The sequence below is a fragment of the Rhinoderma darwinii genome, chromosome 3 (assembly GCF_050947455.1).
Source record: "Rhinoderma darwinii isolate aRhiDar2 chromosome 3, aRhiDar2.hap1, whole genome shotgun sequence".
Classification (NCBI taxonomy): Eukaryota; Metazoa; Chordata; class Amphibia; order Anura; family Rhinodermatidae; genus Rhinoderma; species Rhinoderma darwinii.
In genome coordinates this window covers 331,183,402-331,203,575 of record NC_134689.1, presented here as the reverse complement: position 1 = coordinate 331,203,575, position 20,174 = coordinate 331,183,402, and the positions used below count along the sequence as shown (strand labels likewise).

At 41.2% G+C, this 20,174-nt stretch overlaps 1 protein-coding gene across 3 annotated transcripts in view; it reads right to left on the bottom strand.

Moving 5' to 3' along the window:
• Nucleotides 1-20,174, bottom strand: part of PIAS1 (protein inhibitor of activated STAT 1) — a 78,382-nt gene that overhangs the window by 8,593 nt on the left and 49,615 nt on the right. For all 3 annotated transcript variants that reach the window (XM_075858338.1, XM_075858339.1, XM_075858340.1), the window contains exons 3-9: nt 9,714-9,798; nt 8,298-8,345; nt 7,856-7,946; nt 7,639-7,773; nt 4,552-4,657; nt 1,561-1,634; nt 464-624 (exon numbers count right to left, since the gene is read on the bottom strand). In XM_075858338.1, the coding sequence (XP_075714453.1) occupies nt 464-624; nt 1,561-1,634; nt 4,552-4,657; nt 7,639-7,773; nt 7,856-7,946; nt 8,298-8,345; nt 9,714-9,798 (700 nt within the window). The remainder of the gene's footprint in view (nt 1-463; nt 625-1,560; nt 1,635-4,551; nt 4,658-7,638; nt 7,774-7,855; nt 7,947-8,297; nt 8,346-9,713; nt 9,799-20,174) is intronic.

Sequence of the window (20,174 nt, the reverse complement as noted above, 5' to 3'; positions counted from 1 at the left end):
GATTAATTCTAAACTGTATAGGTCATCAAAAAGAATGCTTAATACAACAGCAAGAGTATAAAAAACAACCCACACGCCCTACTTCTATAGTGTCACGTTACTTAGCAGGCTGCCAGTTATATACTATGTGGTGTAGAGTTACACCAAGTGTCCGGCGTGAGATGAAGTGGGGAGCACAATGACATCTAACCACCTCTCAAGCACTATTAGGTTTCCGGTGTTAGATTACACAGCCACTACAGGTTGTCCGCGATTCACATAGAAGAGACAACGTTCAGGAGCTGCCTGAACTAGAAAGGCAGAAGATAGAGCAGGTCTTCAGTGATAGAAAGCAGTTTGGCTGATCGGTCAGGGGAGGTTGACCTTTTCTAGGATGGAGTGGGCCGCGTGAACCGTGCTGTGTGGGGCCAATGACTCGGCCGATCATGCAGAGGATCACATTTTTAAGACTCCTGACACTCACCCATCAATGATTAAATGCTCATATGGGGCCTTCTTGTCACACACAGGACACACCCATGTGGGCTTCTTCTCATTCATCTGTATGTATAATGTGGCGTCAAAACATTGCAGGTGGGAGCAGGTAAGTGATCGGCAGGGGATGGTCAGGCGCATCTTTCCCAGCTGTAATGTAAATATGAAAAATAAAATAAAAAATACTGGTTGAAGAGGAGGAACTCGTACCGCACTTCCACAATATTAGTCAATGAACACGAACATGAGGTTCTTAGTTAACATTTTGATCAAATTGTATAAGCCAACTTGCCACTCCACGGCGACCTCCGATAAGTGGGTCCCTACTCTATTGGTTGCAACACTGCATGGCGGAGCCCGCCACCACAAAACCACACCTGCAAAGGGAGCAAACCAAAGGCCCGGAAACACCCATGCTGCCAGGCCAGCCACCTTGGCTCTGTGCCTCCACCCCCCCCCCTCAGCAACAGACACCCCCACTCGGCACCGCAAGTGAAAACAAAACAATAATTTCTAGATGACCTGAATCATGTATTCTTTCAACTTAGTCTTCTCAGTCCTCGCTTCTATGCTTCACTTTGTGTTACTGGATGTAAAGAATGCCATGATTGAGTATTCACTATGAATTAGGAAAGGGATGAACTAGAACAGCTCCGCAGAATGACAGATCGGTCTGAGCACCTTTCACTTTATCGGTCAGGTCCTGAGCCGTATACAGCACATATACAGGCTTGCTTTACATGTTATTGCTAAAGCAGGCTTGAATGGGCAGGTTGGTGTTTGCTATTATTTTAAGACAGCATAGAGAAATAAGCGGCAGTGCGCTTACAGCGGACACATGTATTCTTGGCAATACGGAATTGGCAGGGAGTGGAGGGTGGCGAGCTGGAGAGCGGTGTAAGAACGTGTCCTAGACGGGAAATATTCTCCTGTGTGCGACTACTACAAGCCTGAAGTGGGGCAATCCTTTGGTTACAATGCAGGACCCCTTTAGAAATGTCTAGGGCCATGCAAAGCAGTACACACTGACAAATATAGTATCAAAGTAGATCAATCATAACGCACTTGGCCTGAATTATATCTTACCGGACACAGGAGTGAAACGCGTAAACTTGTCGTTGCTATTTCACTGTCCGGATCAGCTGTGAGTTTCTCTTTAACTAGGAAGATAGATAAAGGATATGATATAATGTCACATTATTCTTCAGTTACACCACACACAATAACTAGTGGTATTCATGTCCCCATAGAGAAAATGGGCAGCACAGTAGAACAACCAGCTCCAGGGTAGCCGGGTGCAAGACTCCATGAATCAGACGTAAACTCCCCTGGTATCAGAAAAAAAAAAACATAGCAGCTGAAACGTTGCATCCTACTGCACTAATGGGGGATTAAAAAAAAAAAAAAAAAATTCTATTTCAATATTTATTTTTTGTGGTATTAATGTCCCGGTTATACATGTGGATCTAATCTATAGATTTTAACCTCTTCCCTCTGCAGGCGTTTTTCATTTTTGTCATTTTCGCTTTTCCCTCAATTTCAAAAGCCACAACTTGTTCTATTTTGCGCTGGATATAGCCATACGAGGGGTTGTTTTTAGCGGCACCATTTATTGTACTGGGAAACTAGGGAAAAAATTTTGTTCAGAAAAATACGTTTTTGGGGCTTTGCTTTTATGGCATTCATGGTGCAGCAAGAACGATATGTAATCTCTATTTTGCTGGTCAATAAGATTACAGTGATACCAAATATATATTATAGATTTCATTTTATTTACTACTTTTACAAGGAATTGTAAAAATAAAATATGTTTTGTGTTGCTATATTTTGAGAGCTATAAAAAAATTGTCGTCGATTGAGTGGGGTGAGGGCTTGTTTTTTGCAGGACGAGCTGCAGTTTTTAGTATCTATTTGGGATACATAAGACTTATTTATCACGTTTTATGGCACTTTTTGTGGGAGACGAGGTGACCAAAAGACGGATTATGGTATTTAGATTTTTTTCACTTGCACAATATACTGTAATACCAACGTGTTGCAGTATATGGCGATTTTTACAAGTTCCTTAATAGGCAGGGCTTGATAAAGAGTGGGGGGCCTTCAATACAGGACAACCATTGGCACGTAGTGAACGTGGCGATCGACGGTCTCTATTGATTGCGGCATCTAAGTGGTTAATCAAGCTGTGAGCCCACTCCATACATTTCCTCCAGGTATCCGATAGATATATATATACACACATACATACATACACACAGTGACTGTTGGGAAAGGGTTAAGATTCTTTCCTGCCTATATTAAATCACTTGCATGCTCACGTGTACATCTTAAACAGATCCTAAATTCCACTTTTCCTCACAGCGGAAACAGACAAAACAGAATTTTCTGCAGCAAAATCTGCCGTAGATGACGGAGACTGAAAATCAATTCCATCCATCTGAATGTTGCTTGGGCTTACCCTCACAAAACTTTCCTCTCCAAACTATCCTGAATGCAGCAGCCTGACTTTTCTTCTGACCACCATTATACCAACGCCTCTGCCCTGTGCCAGTCACTGCACCGATTGCCCAGTCACTTTAGAATACTATTCAAAACGTATTCCTCTCACCAGCAACGCTCTCCACAGGGCTGCACCTTCCTACATCTCCTGCATCATCCAGTCTCCAGGAGTTCTCTTGTGCAGCACCAATCAGGTTATTTCCCAACATCCAGTTTTAAGGGTGTCCTAAACACATTTATAGGGAGGCCCATCACATTCCCTAAATTTGACTCCCCTACTTTAAACATGCCCTCTACAATATTCCGCAAAACTTGACCCCTTCATGCAGCTGTGTGTACCACGTTGTAAGCGCTTGCTAGCAGGGCCTCCACGCCACTTGTCTGAACTTTGTCTGTACATGTTCTCTCTGAATTGTAAACTGCTGCAGAATATGTTGGCGCTACATTAACCCCTTCCCGCCGCAGCCATTTTTCCTCCCCACCTTCAAAAAGTCATAACGTCTTTATTTTTCCGTCTATATAGTACTATGAGGGCTGATTTTTGCGGGACGAGTTGTAGTTTTTCATAGCACCATTTATCTTGCTGTATAATGTACTAGGAAATGGGGAAAAAATTTGTGGGGTAGAAAATGGAAAAAAAAAAAAAAAACAGCGATTCCTCCGCGCGCCCTTTTTTACGGAATTCACTGTGCAATTAAAACAACGTGTTCATTTTATTCTGTGGCTCAATAAGATTATGGCGATACCAAACATAGGTTTTTTACTTGTAAAAGTAGTAAAATATAGAAAAAACTAAGTGTAAAATAGAAAATTTATTTTGTGTCGCCAAATTCCGAGAGCCATAACTTCTTTATTTTTCCGTCGATTAAGTGGGTTGAGGGCATATTTTTTGCGGGATAAGCTGTAGATTTTAATACCATTTTGGTGTAAATACGACGGTTTGATCACTTTTTATTTTATTTTTTGCGGGAGATGAGGTGACCCAAAAAAAAATAAAAAAAAAATTATTGATTCTGCCGTTTACTTTTTTTTACGGTGTTCACCGTGCGGGTTAAATAATGATATATTGTGATAGTTCAGACTTTTACAGACGCGGTGATACCAATTATGTTTGTTTATTTTTTTACTATGCTCTAGGGGGGAAATGGGAAAAAGTTTTTGTTTTTTACACAAAAAAACACAACACATTTATTTCTCATTTACTTTTTTTATTAGACTTCAACCAGCAATCGTTAGATCGCTTACACGATATACTGCAAATACTAATGTATTGCAGTATATCGTGATTCTGACAGGCAACTATTAAGCTCTGCCGCTCGTTACTCTGAAGTGTCGGCTGTAACATACAGCCGCATCGTATGGAGCGGGTTCACTCCGTGAGCCCGCTCTATGCTTCCCCCTACCCGACTTTGGCATATGGATACATCAAATTTCAGGAAGGGGTTAATAAGGATCATCTTATAGCTTGCGGGAGAGGTAACACCCTAAACATTGGCAGCCAGTAGTATAGTGTAACCACAGAGTATAGGGTGACCCTATTTTTGAAGAAAGTAGGATGCATTATAAAACAGAACTTACTGAGTGCTCTGGAATGGTCAGGATTGCGGATTCCTTTCGCTCGCAGTCTTTGTAATAAGATGGCTGAAGACAATTGCTTAACCAGGTACACAGCCAGTGAAAAATTCTGCAAAACAGGTCAGAGTTCAATTATACTATCCCCCACAATTCACATTCCCTAAAGAAAGTTTTACATTACATTCGGTAAGGCCCGGTTCATACTATTGCTGAAACTTTTCTGTTCAATTTCCAGAAAATTTCAATGGCAAAGGCCACAGTTGATGCACCCGTTCCCTCAGGTTACGGACGGTGGGCAGGACAGAGAACTCTACTACGCAAATTCTACCAACTTATCTTTTATGTCCAGATTTTTTTTATACATGAAGCTTTGTGTGTCTGCTGTCTGACCACCAAAAACAGCTACAAAGGAAAACCAAGGGCAAAACTGCAGTGACTATATTCCAAATCACTTCACGGGGAAGAACAAGATATTTTGATAGAACGATATGCCTAAAGCACGGCAGAGGGTAGGTATAGCATTTCCCAGCCGCTAGTTTAAGAATTGAACCATTATCTATAAGAGGAGATATAAGTTATTGTGCACAGCAGGGCCCCATATACTTTTGATCGGGTGGCTGAGATTACAAGGAGGTCTTTGTGACAAACACGGACATCAGCGGAGAGAAGTGAATCTACCAGTAACAAGTTCATTTATACATTTTTACAAATGGTTGTGAAATGGGCAGCCTCAACGCTACAGTGTGTGGGGACCGAGCAAAGGTGCCATTTTTTGTACGTTTTTCCATCGTCTCATTCCAAAAGCTAGAACTTCCTTATTTTTGCGCCGACGTGGCTGTATAAGGACTTATTTTTTGCGGGACAAGTTGTATTTTTTAATAGCACCATTTTGGGCTACATATCATTTATTGATTAACTTTTATTAACTTTTTTTGGGGGTAATCGAAAAAAAAAACAGCAATTTCGCCACTCTTTTTTTTTTGAGTCCTTAATTTACACCGTTTACTGTGGTATAAATAACTTTAAAATTTGGTATTGTCGCAATTGTAACGACCTGCTGAATAAAGTTCTCTTATGTTTTACTAGTTTTGCACAGTAAAAACAGTTTTTTTCAAAGTTGTTTTTTGTGTCTCCATATTTGAAGAGCCATAACTTATTTTTCCGGCGATACAGCTGTAGGAGGGCTTTTTTTTTGCAGGACGCCTTGTAGTTTTTATTTGTTATTATTTTGGAGTACATGCGACTGATCACTTAAACACTTTTTTTTGAAGACGGGATGCACAGGAAAAAGCAATTCTGGCATTGTTTTTTTATTTTATTTTTTACAGCGTTCGCCGTGCGGGTTAAATAACAATAGCTTTATAGTTGGGGTCAGTACGGACGCGGCGATCGCAAAATGTGTAATTTTTTTATTTTTTTTTCCATAAAGTATTTTTTAAAGGGGAAAAATTGGGTTTTTAAAGATTTTTATTTATGTAAAACTTTTATTAAACTTTATTAGTCGCACTAGGGGACTTCACTATGCGATCAATTGATTGCTTTTATAATACACGGCAATACTCGTATTATTGCCTGTCAGTGTAAGGGTACGTTCACATGGGCTATTTTCAGCCAATTTTCGGGCCGTAAACGCCTCGAAAAACATCTAACAATGCAGGGGCTGAGCGCCTCCAAACATCTGCCCATTGATATCAATGGGGAAAAACGGCGTTCCATTCCCCCAGTGTTTTTACGTGGCAGTTTCTAAAAACGGACATGTAAAAAAAAAAAAGCCTCGTAGAAAGAAGTGCATGTCACTTCTTGAGCAGTTTTTTTTTTTTGACTCAATAGAAAACCAGCTCCAAAAATAGCCGAAAAAACCCAGCAAAACACGCTAGTTGCGAAATGGCTGAAAATAAGGAGAGGCTTTCCCTTGAAAACCTCTATTTTCAGCCATATTTTGTAAAGAGTGTGAACACTCTAGCAGGCATCCACTACAGGCAAACCTAGGGGCCTTTGTTAGGCCCCCGGCTGCCATAGGAAGCACCGACACCCTGCAATCGCATGCAGGGTGCCGGTGGGGTGAGAGAGGGAGCCCCACCCTCCAAAACCACTTGGACATGGCGCTCGCTATTGAGGTTAAAGGGGTTAAACGGGAGGCTTTCAATCCACCCGCTCGAGCAGCGTTGCTCCAAGCCCTTAGCTACCAGAGGTAGCTGAGAGCAGTGAGTTTTTCCTTCTCACGGCGCCGATAATTTATTCTGATGCAGCGCAGTGAAAAAATGGCGTATTGGCGGTCACTAACTGGTTTAAGGAACACTAAAGATGCCGTTCACATTACTTATTTCGGCCTACATTTGACGCATACATATACTCCCAATGGGAGGAAGCTATAATACTGTGCACAGCCACTACAAACATGACAGCGTTCTGCAGTGTGGAGCAGAGTAAGAAATTAAGGGGACACAGCAGTCCCTGGAGCGCCATAGCCCCTTCAAACAGCTGATCGGTAAGGATACCAAGAGTCGGACCCCCAACGATCAGATATTGATGGCCTATTCTGAGGGTAGCCCACCTTTAGGTCACCAGCCAACCCCTTTAAATGTAGGCTTTGGTGGATGCCCAACAATGGTAATCGTCACAACCTATAATGGCATTCGTTTTAAGAATACGTCATAAGCTATTCAGCGCTCACGACATCTGTTTAAGGGATGCCTGTGATGTTTGCCATACAGTAGTATCGGTCACACAGACTTCCATGTTAAACAAAAAAACATACCGTTAACATTTTACTGAACTATGTGCGATGTAACAGCGTAGTCTAAGTAATTCCATACTTTTTTTTTCTTGCGGTATACAAAGTCAGACAGAGGCCAAAAGAACACCCTTTCAGTATCCGTCTGACAACGGAGCCTTATGACAGGATTAGCGCTTATGTCGGTAGCTTTCCCGAAACGCACACTAAACTTAAAACAAAAAAAAAAAACATGGATGTGAACATCCCTTAAAAGTTGTTGTCTAGAAGTAGGCACTCTTTAAGGGCTAGCTACAAGCAGATCTAAAAAAATAAAATTGCCATTTGAGTCAAGAGTTGGCACTTCGCAAACTTACACGTCCAATTTCAGCTGTCCACGACACCACAATAGTGTTCGGAACGGTTGTAGACAGACGTACAAGTGAGGTAATGTTGATTGGTCGGCTTGGTCGCTTTGGTTCAACCCCATTTTTGGTTGGTGGAAGATAACCCTGTGAGAGGAGGAGTTGAAAAGTAAATATATAGGAGAAGACAGGGGGACTAAGACGAGAACTGAGCGGAGGCCATACTTACTGGCAGATTACAGGGTTTTCCATTGACTTTTACACACAGGTTTGGTGGGAAATGGTCTTCTTGAGGGCAGCTAGTCTCTGACAAACAGAACCTAAGAGAAGGATAAAAGATTAGACGTTGACACTGGAATCTAAAGCTGGCCATACATTAGGGATTTCAGATAGCTTTTACAGACGACTTCTCCTTCATGGTTGAACTGTGAAGGTTGTGGATTAGAAGACCATGCCATCTCTGCCTTGATCTGTGGCCTGGTCTGGTCTTCTATTGATGGAAAGATCAACTTTTCCAAGATATCTGTCTTCGGTTGGCATCTTTCACACTTGTTAGTGTCATGAATAGGCTTCGACAGTTAAAAAGCAGTCTAAATCTGCCTTCTCGACCATCCAAAATCTCTAGTGTATGGCCAGCTTAAGACAGACAGGTAAGAATACAATTGGATTACCTGAGCTGCACTTGAATAGTGAAATCACATTTTGTTCCAGAGATGTCCCTACAAGAAAAAAATAAATAAATAAATGCTTAGAACATAACATAAGCAATGAAAAAAAAAATCAACTAAAATTCTCGTACATAGGTTGTCCCATTCAGCCAAAAGAAAATCAATCTCTGCGGGTCCTAATGCAGAAATCAAAGAATGGAAATTCATGACTGAGTGCAGTTAAAGAGGCTCTGTCACCAGATTATAAATGCTCTATCTCCTACATAATCTGATCGGCGCTGGAATGTAGAGAACAGCAGTGGTTTTTATTTTGAAAACCGATCATTTTTGAGCAAGTTATGAGCAATTTTAGATTTAGTTTCTTAAAGGCCAACTGGGCGTGTTTTTACTTTTGACCAAGTGGGCGTTGTAAAGAAGTGTATGAGGCTGACCAATCAGTGACCAGTGTCACACACTTCTCATTGTTCCAGCCCAGCATGATCCACAGCACAGTGTGATTGTGCAGTGAAAGAAGCTGGGCTGGAACAATGAGAAGTGTATGACGGTGATTAGTCACTGATTGGTCAGCGTCATACACTTCTCTGTACAACGCCCAGTTGGTAAAAAGTAAAAACCGGTTGTCTATTGAGAAACTAATTAGCATAAATCTAAACTAGATCATAACTTGCTCAAAAATGATCGTTTTTCAAAATAAAAACCACTGTTATCTACATTACAGCGCCGATCACATTATGTAGGAGATAGGACACTTATAATGTGGTGACAGAGCCTCTAACATTTAGAGACATAGGGGAAGCTAAGGCGTTCCATATGCCAGTCTTCAATCACAGATCGCTGGAGTAAGATTTGCTTAAATTAGGCGCATCTCTGCCGTCCTTGTGCCAGTGTCAAATCTGCGCAAGTTATGAGCTAGTTTTGCCCACTTGTGACTTTTCTACACCAGAATGGCATAGAAAAGTTAATTCCCCTTAAAGTCCTTTACAGAATTTTAAGCATAATCCTTACTTTACTGTGGGGGTGGTAAGAATGTCCCTTGAAGAGAATGTATCAAGTTGATGAGGAGGGTACAAGGTTTGTGACAGGACGCCCTTATCTAATGGTCATGTGCAGTAAAGAGTAACATTTAATTTAGAAAGTTCTTCTTCATGCAGAATTCCTTTTTTTTATTTGCGAAATGCCACAAAAAAACTGTAAACCGGAGGGTGGTATGGGTCTGTGCAAGCAGCCCAGTAGCAATCACTCCAAACTCCTATACAATGTATTCACCATCAGCCCCAGATGTAACTCTAACCCCCATGAGGCACAACGATTTCAATAGGCCGGGTGCAGTTGCCAAGTGAGAGGCGTGAGGAGGGGGAGGGGAGACATGGCTGGAAGAGAAAGGGAGGGGGGTAATTGGAAAGGAAGGGGGAGACTTACATTGAGCTGCTGATTTGCTGGACTTGTTGTGGTGTTAATGCAAATGCAAAGCATGTTTCTTGAAATCGCTGGCTGTTATCAGAGGCTGCAGAGACAAGGACAGTACGTTATAGTCAGAATCTTATTAAAAGCATTAGATTCAACCACAATTTGACTCTTCCCCTCCCCCTTTCAGTCCGAGAGTCAAAATATTATCGCAGAAAGTGTACAGAAGATTGCGGGGGCAGCAGTTTATTACGGCCTCCGCCAATATCTCTTAAAGGGGAAATACAAGCCTCACATGTAATAAAACTATATGCATGGTCCGGAAATACACTTTCAGGTTTTGAAGCGACAGTCACATATTACATAATGTGTTTCCCATGCCAACAGGACTATTCTGTTTTGATAAATTAGAAATCATTCTACAAATCGATCCAATCATTGGACCTAAATAACAAGCCATTATTGTCGTAGATGAAGAATATTGGTATATGGAGTCAAACTTCTGATTTCTTCTCATAGAAAAGGAAAAAAAGTGTTAGGCACTTAAAAGAAACACTCAAGTCGAAAATGAAAAATCAGCCAGCAAATTGTGTTGTGTGTCCCTTTTACACAGTAAAGCATTTGTGCTTCCGGTTTGTCGTTGTTGCGTATTTTCTACATTGCAGCATTAGAGAGGTTATACAGGACTCCTTCTGCAGCAGGGCTGGAAATGGTACAAAGTAATGATCTATAAGATACTCACCACCGAAAGAGGCCGAGACCCTCTATGTGGTCCCAGAAGCTCCTGCAGCAGTCACGTGCCACTGCAGCCACGTATGGAACGTGACCGATGAGGTCAGCGATTGGCTGTAGTGTCAAGTGACCTCTACATGTCACTTGACACCTCTACAGGAGCTTCCAGCAGCGGGGACCGGAGCTTCATCACTGGAGAGGGGGGGGGGGAGGGGATTGGCACTTCAGGTGGTGAGTGTCTGCTGGATTCTTACTTTACACCATCCCCTGCTGCGAAATTTTAAAAAATCCGGATAACCCCTTTATGTTCACACTGAGTTTTTTTGCAGGCAGAATTTCTGCCGCAAAATTCAGTTTGGAAGTTTGAGGCAGATTTTCGCGGCATGTTTTGCCCGCGGCCACTGAGCGCCGCAGGCATAAAACACAGCGAAATACGCTTTCTCTGCCTCTCATTGATGTCAATGGGAGGTCAGATGCGTAAACGCCCGAAGACAGGGCATGTCCCTTCTTTCTCCCGCGAGGCGGTTTTACCGCTCCCGGGAGATAACCACCCCCGCCTTCCATTGAACTCAATGGGAGGCATTTTTGGGCCGCTTGACTTTTTTTGCGGCGCGGTTTCCGCGTCAAAAAACTCAGTGTGAACGTGGCTTTTATCTCCATGACTGAACAAGAGCCCAGTTTTTTAGTTTTTGACTGAAGGATCCTTTTAAGCAAAACTTGAACATGCTAGTGACAGATAGGCAGTCTTGGGAGACATCTTCAGTTCTCAACCACATCTTCCCGTTTATGATCGCCCTTCCAGTGGATCATTACCATTAAGCCAGAACAGAGCCACTAGCAGCTATGGCGGTCCTGATCACATTAAAAGTAGTTGCCCAGTAGGATCCAAATAAAATAGGAATGGGAAGATACCACACATAATATTCTCATAGTAGAGGCTTTGTTACAACTGTATGAATTCTAAGAAACCTTTTGTGAGCTAAACAAGATGGACTCCATGCAGACATTTTAGCTACACTGACACATTGTAGCAAACCATTAAAACAAGATAGAAAATTGTGATACTGCGGTGTTTATCCTATACTGATTCACTATACCAGTGTTCCCCCAACCAGTGGCTCGGGAACCACATGTGGCTCTTCTGCTGTTGGCAGCTCTAGAAACTTTTATAGGGATGTCATAGCGATACCAGAACTTGGTACTAGGGTCAAAACCACGTCACTGGCATGAGTAAATGTAAGATCACTAGGCCATATCATTATTAGGATTCTTCCCTTTCACTATTCAGTGTGGCTCACCATCTGTCATAAGAGCGGATTGCCACCTATAAAAAAAGGTTGGGTACCACCAGAACTATACAAAACCCATCAACTGTATGAGCAGCATTACATCATTTTGTTCCGCCTCTGAAAGTAAAAAATATTTCTAGTCACTGACAGCAAACAGATCTTGAAAGGTACGAGAAATTGAGTCTATTAGAACTTTGTAGAACATTTCATTATATAGCAATAAAGCTTTATTTATATTAAAGGCTATATAATCCTTTGATGGGCGTGCGTGTATATATATATATATATATATATATATATATATCTATCTCTATAAGGTTATTCAGGGTGTTTGATGTAACTTTATAATTAGTCTTTATTAAAGAATTGTTTTACTTTTTGAGATACAGCTGCTTTGTATTCTCTATACAGAGCAGCCGTATCTTTCGCCATGGCCAGAATCAGGTCAGTCCCACGGACATGATGGGTTCAGTGTCAGCGGGTCCGAATTTACCTGTAATATATCCCATCTAAGTTATCTTAGCGGTGATAGATTACAGGTGGATCCTGCAAGTCTCCCGCTTTCACTGAACCGGTCAGTCCAGCGGTATGGACGGGAACAAGATTAAGCGCTACATACAGCTGCTCTGTATATACAGAGCAGCTTTTTCTCAAAGTAAAACGAAGTTTTAATAAAAACTAATTATAAAGTTACACCAAACACACTGAATGACGCATACGTATACATATTCTAATTCATTGAGAAGGACTAGTATATCAAAAAGTTACTCATTATATAGATTCATTGCACAGAGTGATCTATTTCCAGCATTTTTCTTCTTGTAATGATGCTGATTATGGCGAACAGTTAATGAAAACCCAAAATTTAGTCTCAGAAAATTTGATTAAATATGCCCAATTTAAAAAATGATTTTTAATACTGAAAAGTCTGTCCAGTATATGCCCTCAATACTTGGTGGGGGCTCCTTTTGCATGAATTACTGCATCAATGCGGCGTGGCATGGAGGCGATCAGCCTGTGGCACTGCTGAGGTGATATCAATGCGGCGTGGCATGGAGGCGATCAGCCTGTGGCACTGCTGAGGTGTTATGGAAGCCCAGGTTGCTTTGATAGCGGCCTTCAGCTCGTCTGCATTTTTGGGTCTGGTGTCTCATCTTCCTCTAGACAATACCATATAGATTCTCTATGGGGTTTAGGTAAGGCGAGTTTGCTGGCCAATCAAGCGCAGTGATACTGTGGTTAGTAAACCAGGTATTGGTACTTTTGGCAGTGTTGGCAGGTGCCAAGTCCTGCTGGAAAATAAAAATCAGCATCTCCATAAAGCTGGTCAGCGGAGGAAGCATGAAGTGCTCTAAAGTTTCCTGTCAGATGCTGCGCTGACTCTGGACTTGATATATAATTATTTGAGAGACTAAACTTTGGGTTTTCATTAACTGTTCGAGATAAATCAACATTAAAAAATAAAAAAATGCTGGAAATAGAATCGCTGTGTGTAATGAATCTATATAAATTTTGAGGTAACTTTTTGAATTTAATAGCTTTTTGATATTCTAATTCATTGAGGAAATAAAATATATATATAAATAAATAAATAAGCACACCACATACCTACCTACGAAACACACAAGATAATTGCTAGACATGAGACCCATTCATGTACAATACTGGGGGGAAAAAAAAAAAAAAAGACTAAAGCTAATAATCCAAGGCATCAACTTGACTCCTTGTTCAAGAAAGAAAACAGTCTTACTCGACAATAACACCAACATGCTCTGAACATAATTTTTGTTATTATAAAAACACATGTAAAAACAGAGCCCTAAGGCCCCATGCACATAAACTTATTTTTGCGACGGCAATTCACCCACGGGTGAATTGCGGCCCCATTCATTTCAATGGGCCCATGCACACGACCATGGTTTCCATGGTCCGTGCATTGCCAGAGAGCCTGGGCCACAAAAAGATAGGACATGTCTTATTACGGGAGCATTTTGCAGTCCAGGCTCGTTGAAATGAATGCAAACCGCAATTAGCACAGCCCGTGATTTGCAGGAAGCCGTGGGTGACACTCTGCAGCCACCCGAGCCGCAATTCACGGCACGTGCACACCACTACGGTCATGTACATGAGGCCTTAAGCCCAGTTTAACAATAGGAGAAAAAAAAAAAAAAAAAAAGTTCTCTAGCATTAGCCAGTGATAGGCTGCAAGGTTTTCTGCCTAGTAAGGAGCGTCAAACAATACATAATGTTAATCAGCGTCCCTCCCCCTCCCATTTAAAACGGAGCAATGATCATAATGTATGGGGACGAACAATAGTATAGTTGTTCCCATACATTTGCAAATTTTCTTCAAAACAACCCCCGTTCACACGGGGAAATGTGCTGCGGATAACCACAATTTTTTGGGTCGCAAAAGATCTGATCAGCTGATAAATGAGCGTCTGCTTGTTTTTCAGCTGATCGAAGCCCTGTTTACACGGGCCAATGCTTGGGAACGAGCATTCGTACAAGGGTTCATTCGCCTGACCAGTGGCCTGTGTAAAGTGGCCGTCTCATATCTGTGCGACATGTCCTCACTGTGGTAATGTAAACAGAGGCCTGCGGCGAATGTAAAACGTGAGTAGGTGCATATTTCAAGTCAGAAGTAGCTTCCAGGGAAAAAATAAATATATATATATATATATAAATAATCACACACATTAAAGCTGGAAAACCCCTTTAAGAGATTGGTTATTTGCTGCGAAGTAGCCCCACAGAGAATCGATGGAACAACCTAGGACAGAAACTCCCTTGATCTAGAGAAATTCCTGTACAAAACACTGGCGTTGTACTGCAATACAGATATTAGGTGAAATGGTCAGGACTTCCTTCCAGAAATTGGGTCCTAGGGTCAAACTTCAACCAGGACAACATCTGCACAGTTTGTGTTCTCCCAGTGTTTACATTGCTTTCCTCTAAATAATCTTGTCGACCCAGATACCAAAGACATAATGACTTGATGTACGAGTATGCCTGTGCCAAGTAACTTACACTGTGAATTTTGACCATTTACCAGCTTGGATACACTACTATTATACATACTTGTGTACCCCAAGTTTTACTTAGTCCAACTGTTTAGGTTTCTTTATTCATAGGGACGCCTGTGTTATAACTGGTCTATTTGAAGGACTGTGCAGACATTGTTTTGTTCCACTTTATTGATGTAACTTATGATACTTTGGATTTGTATGCACATTTTTCTTTTCTTCTTAGGCCCCACGCACAAGACAGTAGTAAGTATAGGAGCACGGTCCGTAAATGCAAAAAAGTAGGACATGTCCTATTTTTTGCGGCTCAGATCCATGGCCCGGACACACCCGTAAATATACGGGGAGGTGTCTGTGGCCTATAGAGATGTGTGTCTATTTTACCCGCAATTCCGGATCCGTAGTTGCAGATAAAAATGACGGTCGTGTGCGTTGGGCCTTACATTCCATACTTGTACATTGCTTTGTGTATGGTATATGCTGCACTGAACATCGACTAAGGTTTTTGTAATCCTCTTTATATAGTGCTACAGAACATGCTAGGGCTGTATAAATTGTAAATAAAAGCACAGAATTGATTTAACAAATGCAACTTTCGTATCAACCATTGCTTAAGCCTCATGCACACGGACGCGCCCGTAATCACAGGCCGCGATTGCGGGCACAGCCGGCCACCCAGATTTTCGGCCCGTGCTCCCATACATTGTATGGGAGAACGACCAGTAAAAAGAAAAAGATAGGACATGTTACGTAGCGAAACGGAAGGGTGTCAGGTCAGCGGTCAATAGAACTGAAAGGGTCCGTAATTGGATGGTATCACGGTCTGCAATTACGGAGATTTTTTACAGTCGTGTGCATGGGGCCTTATACAGAGTAGACAATGTGAACAAGTAGAGACGCAGTGTAGAGCAATGTAGACCAGACAGATCGGAGAATTCCGTCAACTATATATTCTAGGCAATGCAGGAGAGCTGGATTCACGGATGTAAGCGGAGCTCTATGAGGATATTCACACAGTGTGGTCAAACCACCGTTTATTGCCGTGAATTTGTGGCAGTTTGTGCAAAAATGACTACAAAATTGTGGCATTTTGCAGTGATTTAGAAGCAATCGTGGGAATAAACCGCAATTTGATTGTGTGAACTTACCCTAATAAGAAAAGAAAGCACAACTGCATATGTAAGCTGCAATATTGCTGAACTATGAAGGCCCGCTTTGTGCAACTGCTGTCCTATTAATACACAGATGAGATCCAGCAGAATCCAATCAGCATCACATTTGTTTTTACAAACGTGACAATGGACCCATCAAGAATCAGGCAGTGGCTCCTTTAGGGCATTACGCTAGCCATAGAGAGAAAGGCTCATCTAGCCCTCCCCTCCTCCTAGACAACGGGCGCTGGGATAGCGTTTTACGCCTTGTTCATATCTGCGTCGGGTTTCCGTTCATGGGTACCATTAGACCAAACCGAAACCATAGCTTTGTTTGCATTAACATCGTATTCATGGTAATGTTTCAGTTGCAAATGGTTTCATTTTGTCTTCGTTCTGCAAGGCCTCTGTTTTTTTGGCAGAATAAATAGCGTAGTCAACAGTGCTATTGTTTCAGCCAGAAAATAAATAAAAATGGAAACCTTACGAAACGGAGACCAAACAGAAACCATTTGCAACTGAAGAATTACTACCAGTGAAATCAATGGTAATGCAAACAGAAAGCTACAGTTTCCGTTCATGGGTTCCCTGGACAGAAAGGTCTAACGGAACCCATGAACGGAAGCCTTAGATGGAAAATAGTTTATGTCATGGTAAATATCGTGCATTTGCATTGCTCCACATGTATTCCTCTCTACCGATCAGAGTGAATGCCATTATCATAGCTTTTACTTTACAACAGACGAGCATGAATGATATGGCCGAATTAACACCGTGCAAATAGCGCTCTATTAGAAGAAAATTGACAAAAACCGTAGGACCAAAGGCCCCTGAATGAATGACCTCCTGCAGATGCTTATGTGCAGTACTCCTAGGTATTAAAACAAAATTCGGAGCCCCGGGCATCCAGATCCACAGGGAATCTGAAGATGGGCATCGGCCAAGAATTTCCCATCTCCATGGTGACAAACCAAATGCCATTTGCACAGCCTCGTCCTTTTGTGTATACACAACCTCATTCTGCATGTGGCCCTTGGAACATCACTACTTCACACCATATTAACTATTCAATGTCTAAGAAACAGATGGATATATTGCTTACAAATAAGGCCTCAGCAGAATATAGGACAAGACTTACAACCGGCCTTTACCACGCAAGTACCAATGACCATACGTCATACAAACTGATCAATCCAATGGGAACGTCTCAATAAGTAGGCTTAAATTCTGGATTTACTCTAACCGGAAACATTAGCTTGTAGAATACGTTAGACCAAAATATGATAATTTACCACCACTTTTTTACATTGACATATTCCATGGGAAAATTCTAGTACGGTTCACAAACAAGCTACAAAGCATCAAGTGCCCTTTTGATACAACATTCCGTTTACATTGGCATCTGGGCTTGTGTTTTTACAGGATCCATCCATGACTCATATGGAGGAGTTATGGCTTTTGTTTTTTTTCAACAGATAAACTTTGACTTAAGGATTTAGCAAAGGCAGAAAAAAATATAATAATTTGCTGCGGATTTTGCTACAAATCCACAAATTCTACAATAAAATTTGGATGTGTGACACGAGGGCTTCCCCTTTCGCAGGGTGAAACCCACAACATAATAGGCATGCTGTGGGATTTTCAAATGCCTTGAGATTTGCAATGCAAAAATTGGTTAGATGTAAATGGAGTTTAAAAAGAAAAAACCGGATTCACATATATTGTTCTCTACTTTGCTGCAGATTCTCAATTCGGAAATCTGCTAGAAAGATCTCGCAAAAAATCTGGCACGTGTGAACATGGCTTAACTGCTCTGTCCGGTTTTGGTTTTTGTTATTGGATAGATTAGCCCAGAATGCTAGTCTAAACAGACGGTAGAGATTTATTAAAATTTGTGCAAAGAAAAATTGAAGCAGTTTCTCATAGCAGCCAATCGAGTTGCAAATTTAAAGAGAATCCATTACCTCTCCTGACGCATCTATTTTAGAAAATACTTGTATTCCCCTTGAAACAGCAATTCTGGAGCGTACGCCATGGCGGGAGAAATATGGAGCAGGCTGCGGAGTATATTACAGCTGACACCCTGCTCTAACGGCTGGGATCAGAGATAACGGTGATCCCGGATGTTTAAATGCTTAGATGCTGGTTGCTATTGACCGACATGTAAGCCCCTAGAGGGTACCGATTCGATGTCATGGCAGCAGGTTTGCCATGTTAGTCTTAATAGAAGACAGTAAAGAGTCCAATACACTGCAACAGAGATGTATTGCAGTGTATATTGTACCAGCGATCAAGCAAATCGCATGCAAGTCCTCCCCGTAAGTATTAAAAAAATATAAAAAACTTTATTTTTAAAAAAACTACTACAACGGCAAATTTAAATTATTAACCGTACTAACCCGCAGAATAAAGCTATCAAGCAAATAAAATACCCAGCATGTGTCCGGATTGTAGGATAGGCTGAGAGTTGGAGTTTCAGACTCTGGAGAGCCACAGGTTAAACACCATTGCAGTATGCTGTATAAATGTTACAGGACTAGGTGTGGGCTGTACAGTATTCCTCAGATGCAGGGAATTGTGGACTTTATAATTCTGTATACGGCACGACACGCGATTACCCAACATTCTTTATACATTCTACAAGATACTTTAATCGCTGCAAATTTGGCCCAGTCAGTGTGTTCGTGCGTTAAAATTAAGAATTAAAAAAGGAGAGATATATATATATTTTTTTCTTACAACCATTAAGCCAAACAATTAGGACTGTCCAAATCCTTCTCCTGAGTGCAGTCTGGAACTGTAATGGATAAAGACATCATTAAATACAACAGTGTAATATCGGAGGAAGTATTGTACATTACCTATAGACTGTCTGCTGGCAGTGTTGTGGCAGAGTTCATTTCTGTGTAAGAAAAGCATGGTTGGCTATATAAAAGGTATCACTTATTTCCAGTAACCACCCCACTTCCGCCTCGTTTCTTGGGATTTAACCGGAGAATGTTTTTTTGTTTTCTGCATTTAATAACAAGCTGATTTTTATTTATAAGACTGATTTGAACATGTAGCAAAATATTTTCAGGAGGAACAATAGAGGAATGGCACAATGCAGAGTTCTAAGAAAATATTATTTTCAGATTTCATAGGGAATACAAATAAATTAATAAAACAGTAGTGTCAGAAGACTGAACAGCGACACACACACAATATTTAAAGAGACTGTCACCACATTATAAGTGCCCTATCTTCTAGCTTTATGCTAATTAGTTTCTTAATGCCCAAGTGGGCGTGTTTTTACTTTAGACCAAGTGGGCGTTGTACAGAGTGTAGGACGCTGACCAATCAGCGTCATACACTGCTCTCCATTCATTTACACTGCACTAGCGATATAGTTAGATCGTTATGTGCAGCTACATACACAAACACTAACATTACTGTAGTGTCCTGATAATGAATATACATCACTACCAGCCTGGATGTGATGTTTATTCAGAATCCTGACACTTCTGAATCTTTTCTGTGAGATTTCCAGCAAGGCAAACGTAATCTAGTTTTAAATGAGTTTACATCGTAATCTCGCGAGATTACGTTTGCCTTGCTGTAAATCTCAGAAAAGATTGACGCGTCAGGATTCTGAATACACATGACGTCCTGGCTGGAGGTAATGTATATTCATTGTCATGACATTGCAGTGATGTTAGTGTATGTGGCTGCACATAACGATATAGCTATATCGCTAGTGCAGTGTAAATGAATGGAGAGGAGTGTATGACGCTGATTGGTCAGCGTCATACACTCCTCTGTACAACACCCACTTGGTCTAAAGTAAAAACACGCCCACTTGGGCATTAAGAAACCCATTAGAATAAAGCTTAAAAAAAAAATAAAAAAAAAAAAATATCGCTCATAAGTGGTAAAAATAGATTGTTTTTCTAAATAAAAAAGCACTGCTGTAACCTACATTATAGCGCCGATCTCCTTATATAGGAGATAGGGCACAAAGAGGCTCTGTCACCATCCAGACCTCCTCTATAAAGCTTTGGTGAAAAAAGTGGGCAACACCATTAATCTTATAGTATTTTTTATATTCTGAAAGACTTTTTTTCAAGAAGCAGAGCGCCAAACGGAAGTCGCACTAGCAAAACAGCCTAGCGAACCTATACTGTGGTATGGGGCAAAATAACATTGAAAAGGGGTTTTACGAGACTAGAAAAACACTGTTGCTTTCTTCCTAAAACCATGCCACTCTTGCCCATTGACACTGGTGTGGGAGCTCCGCTC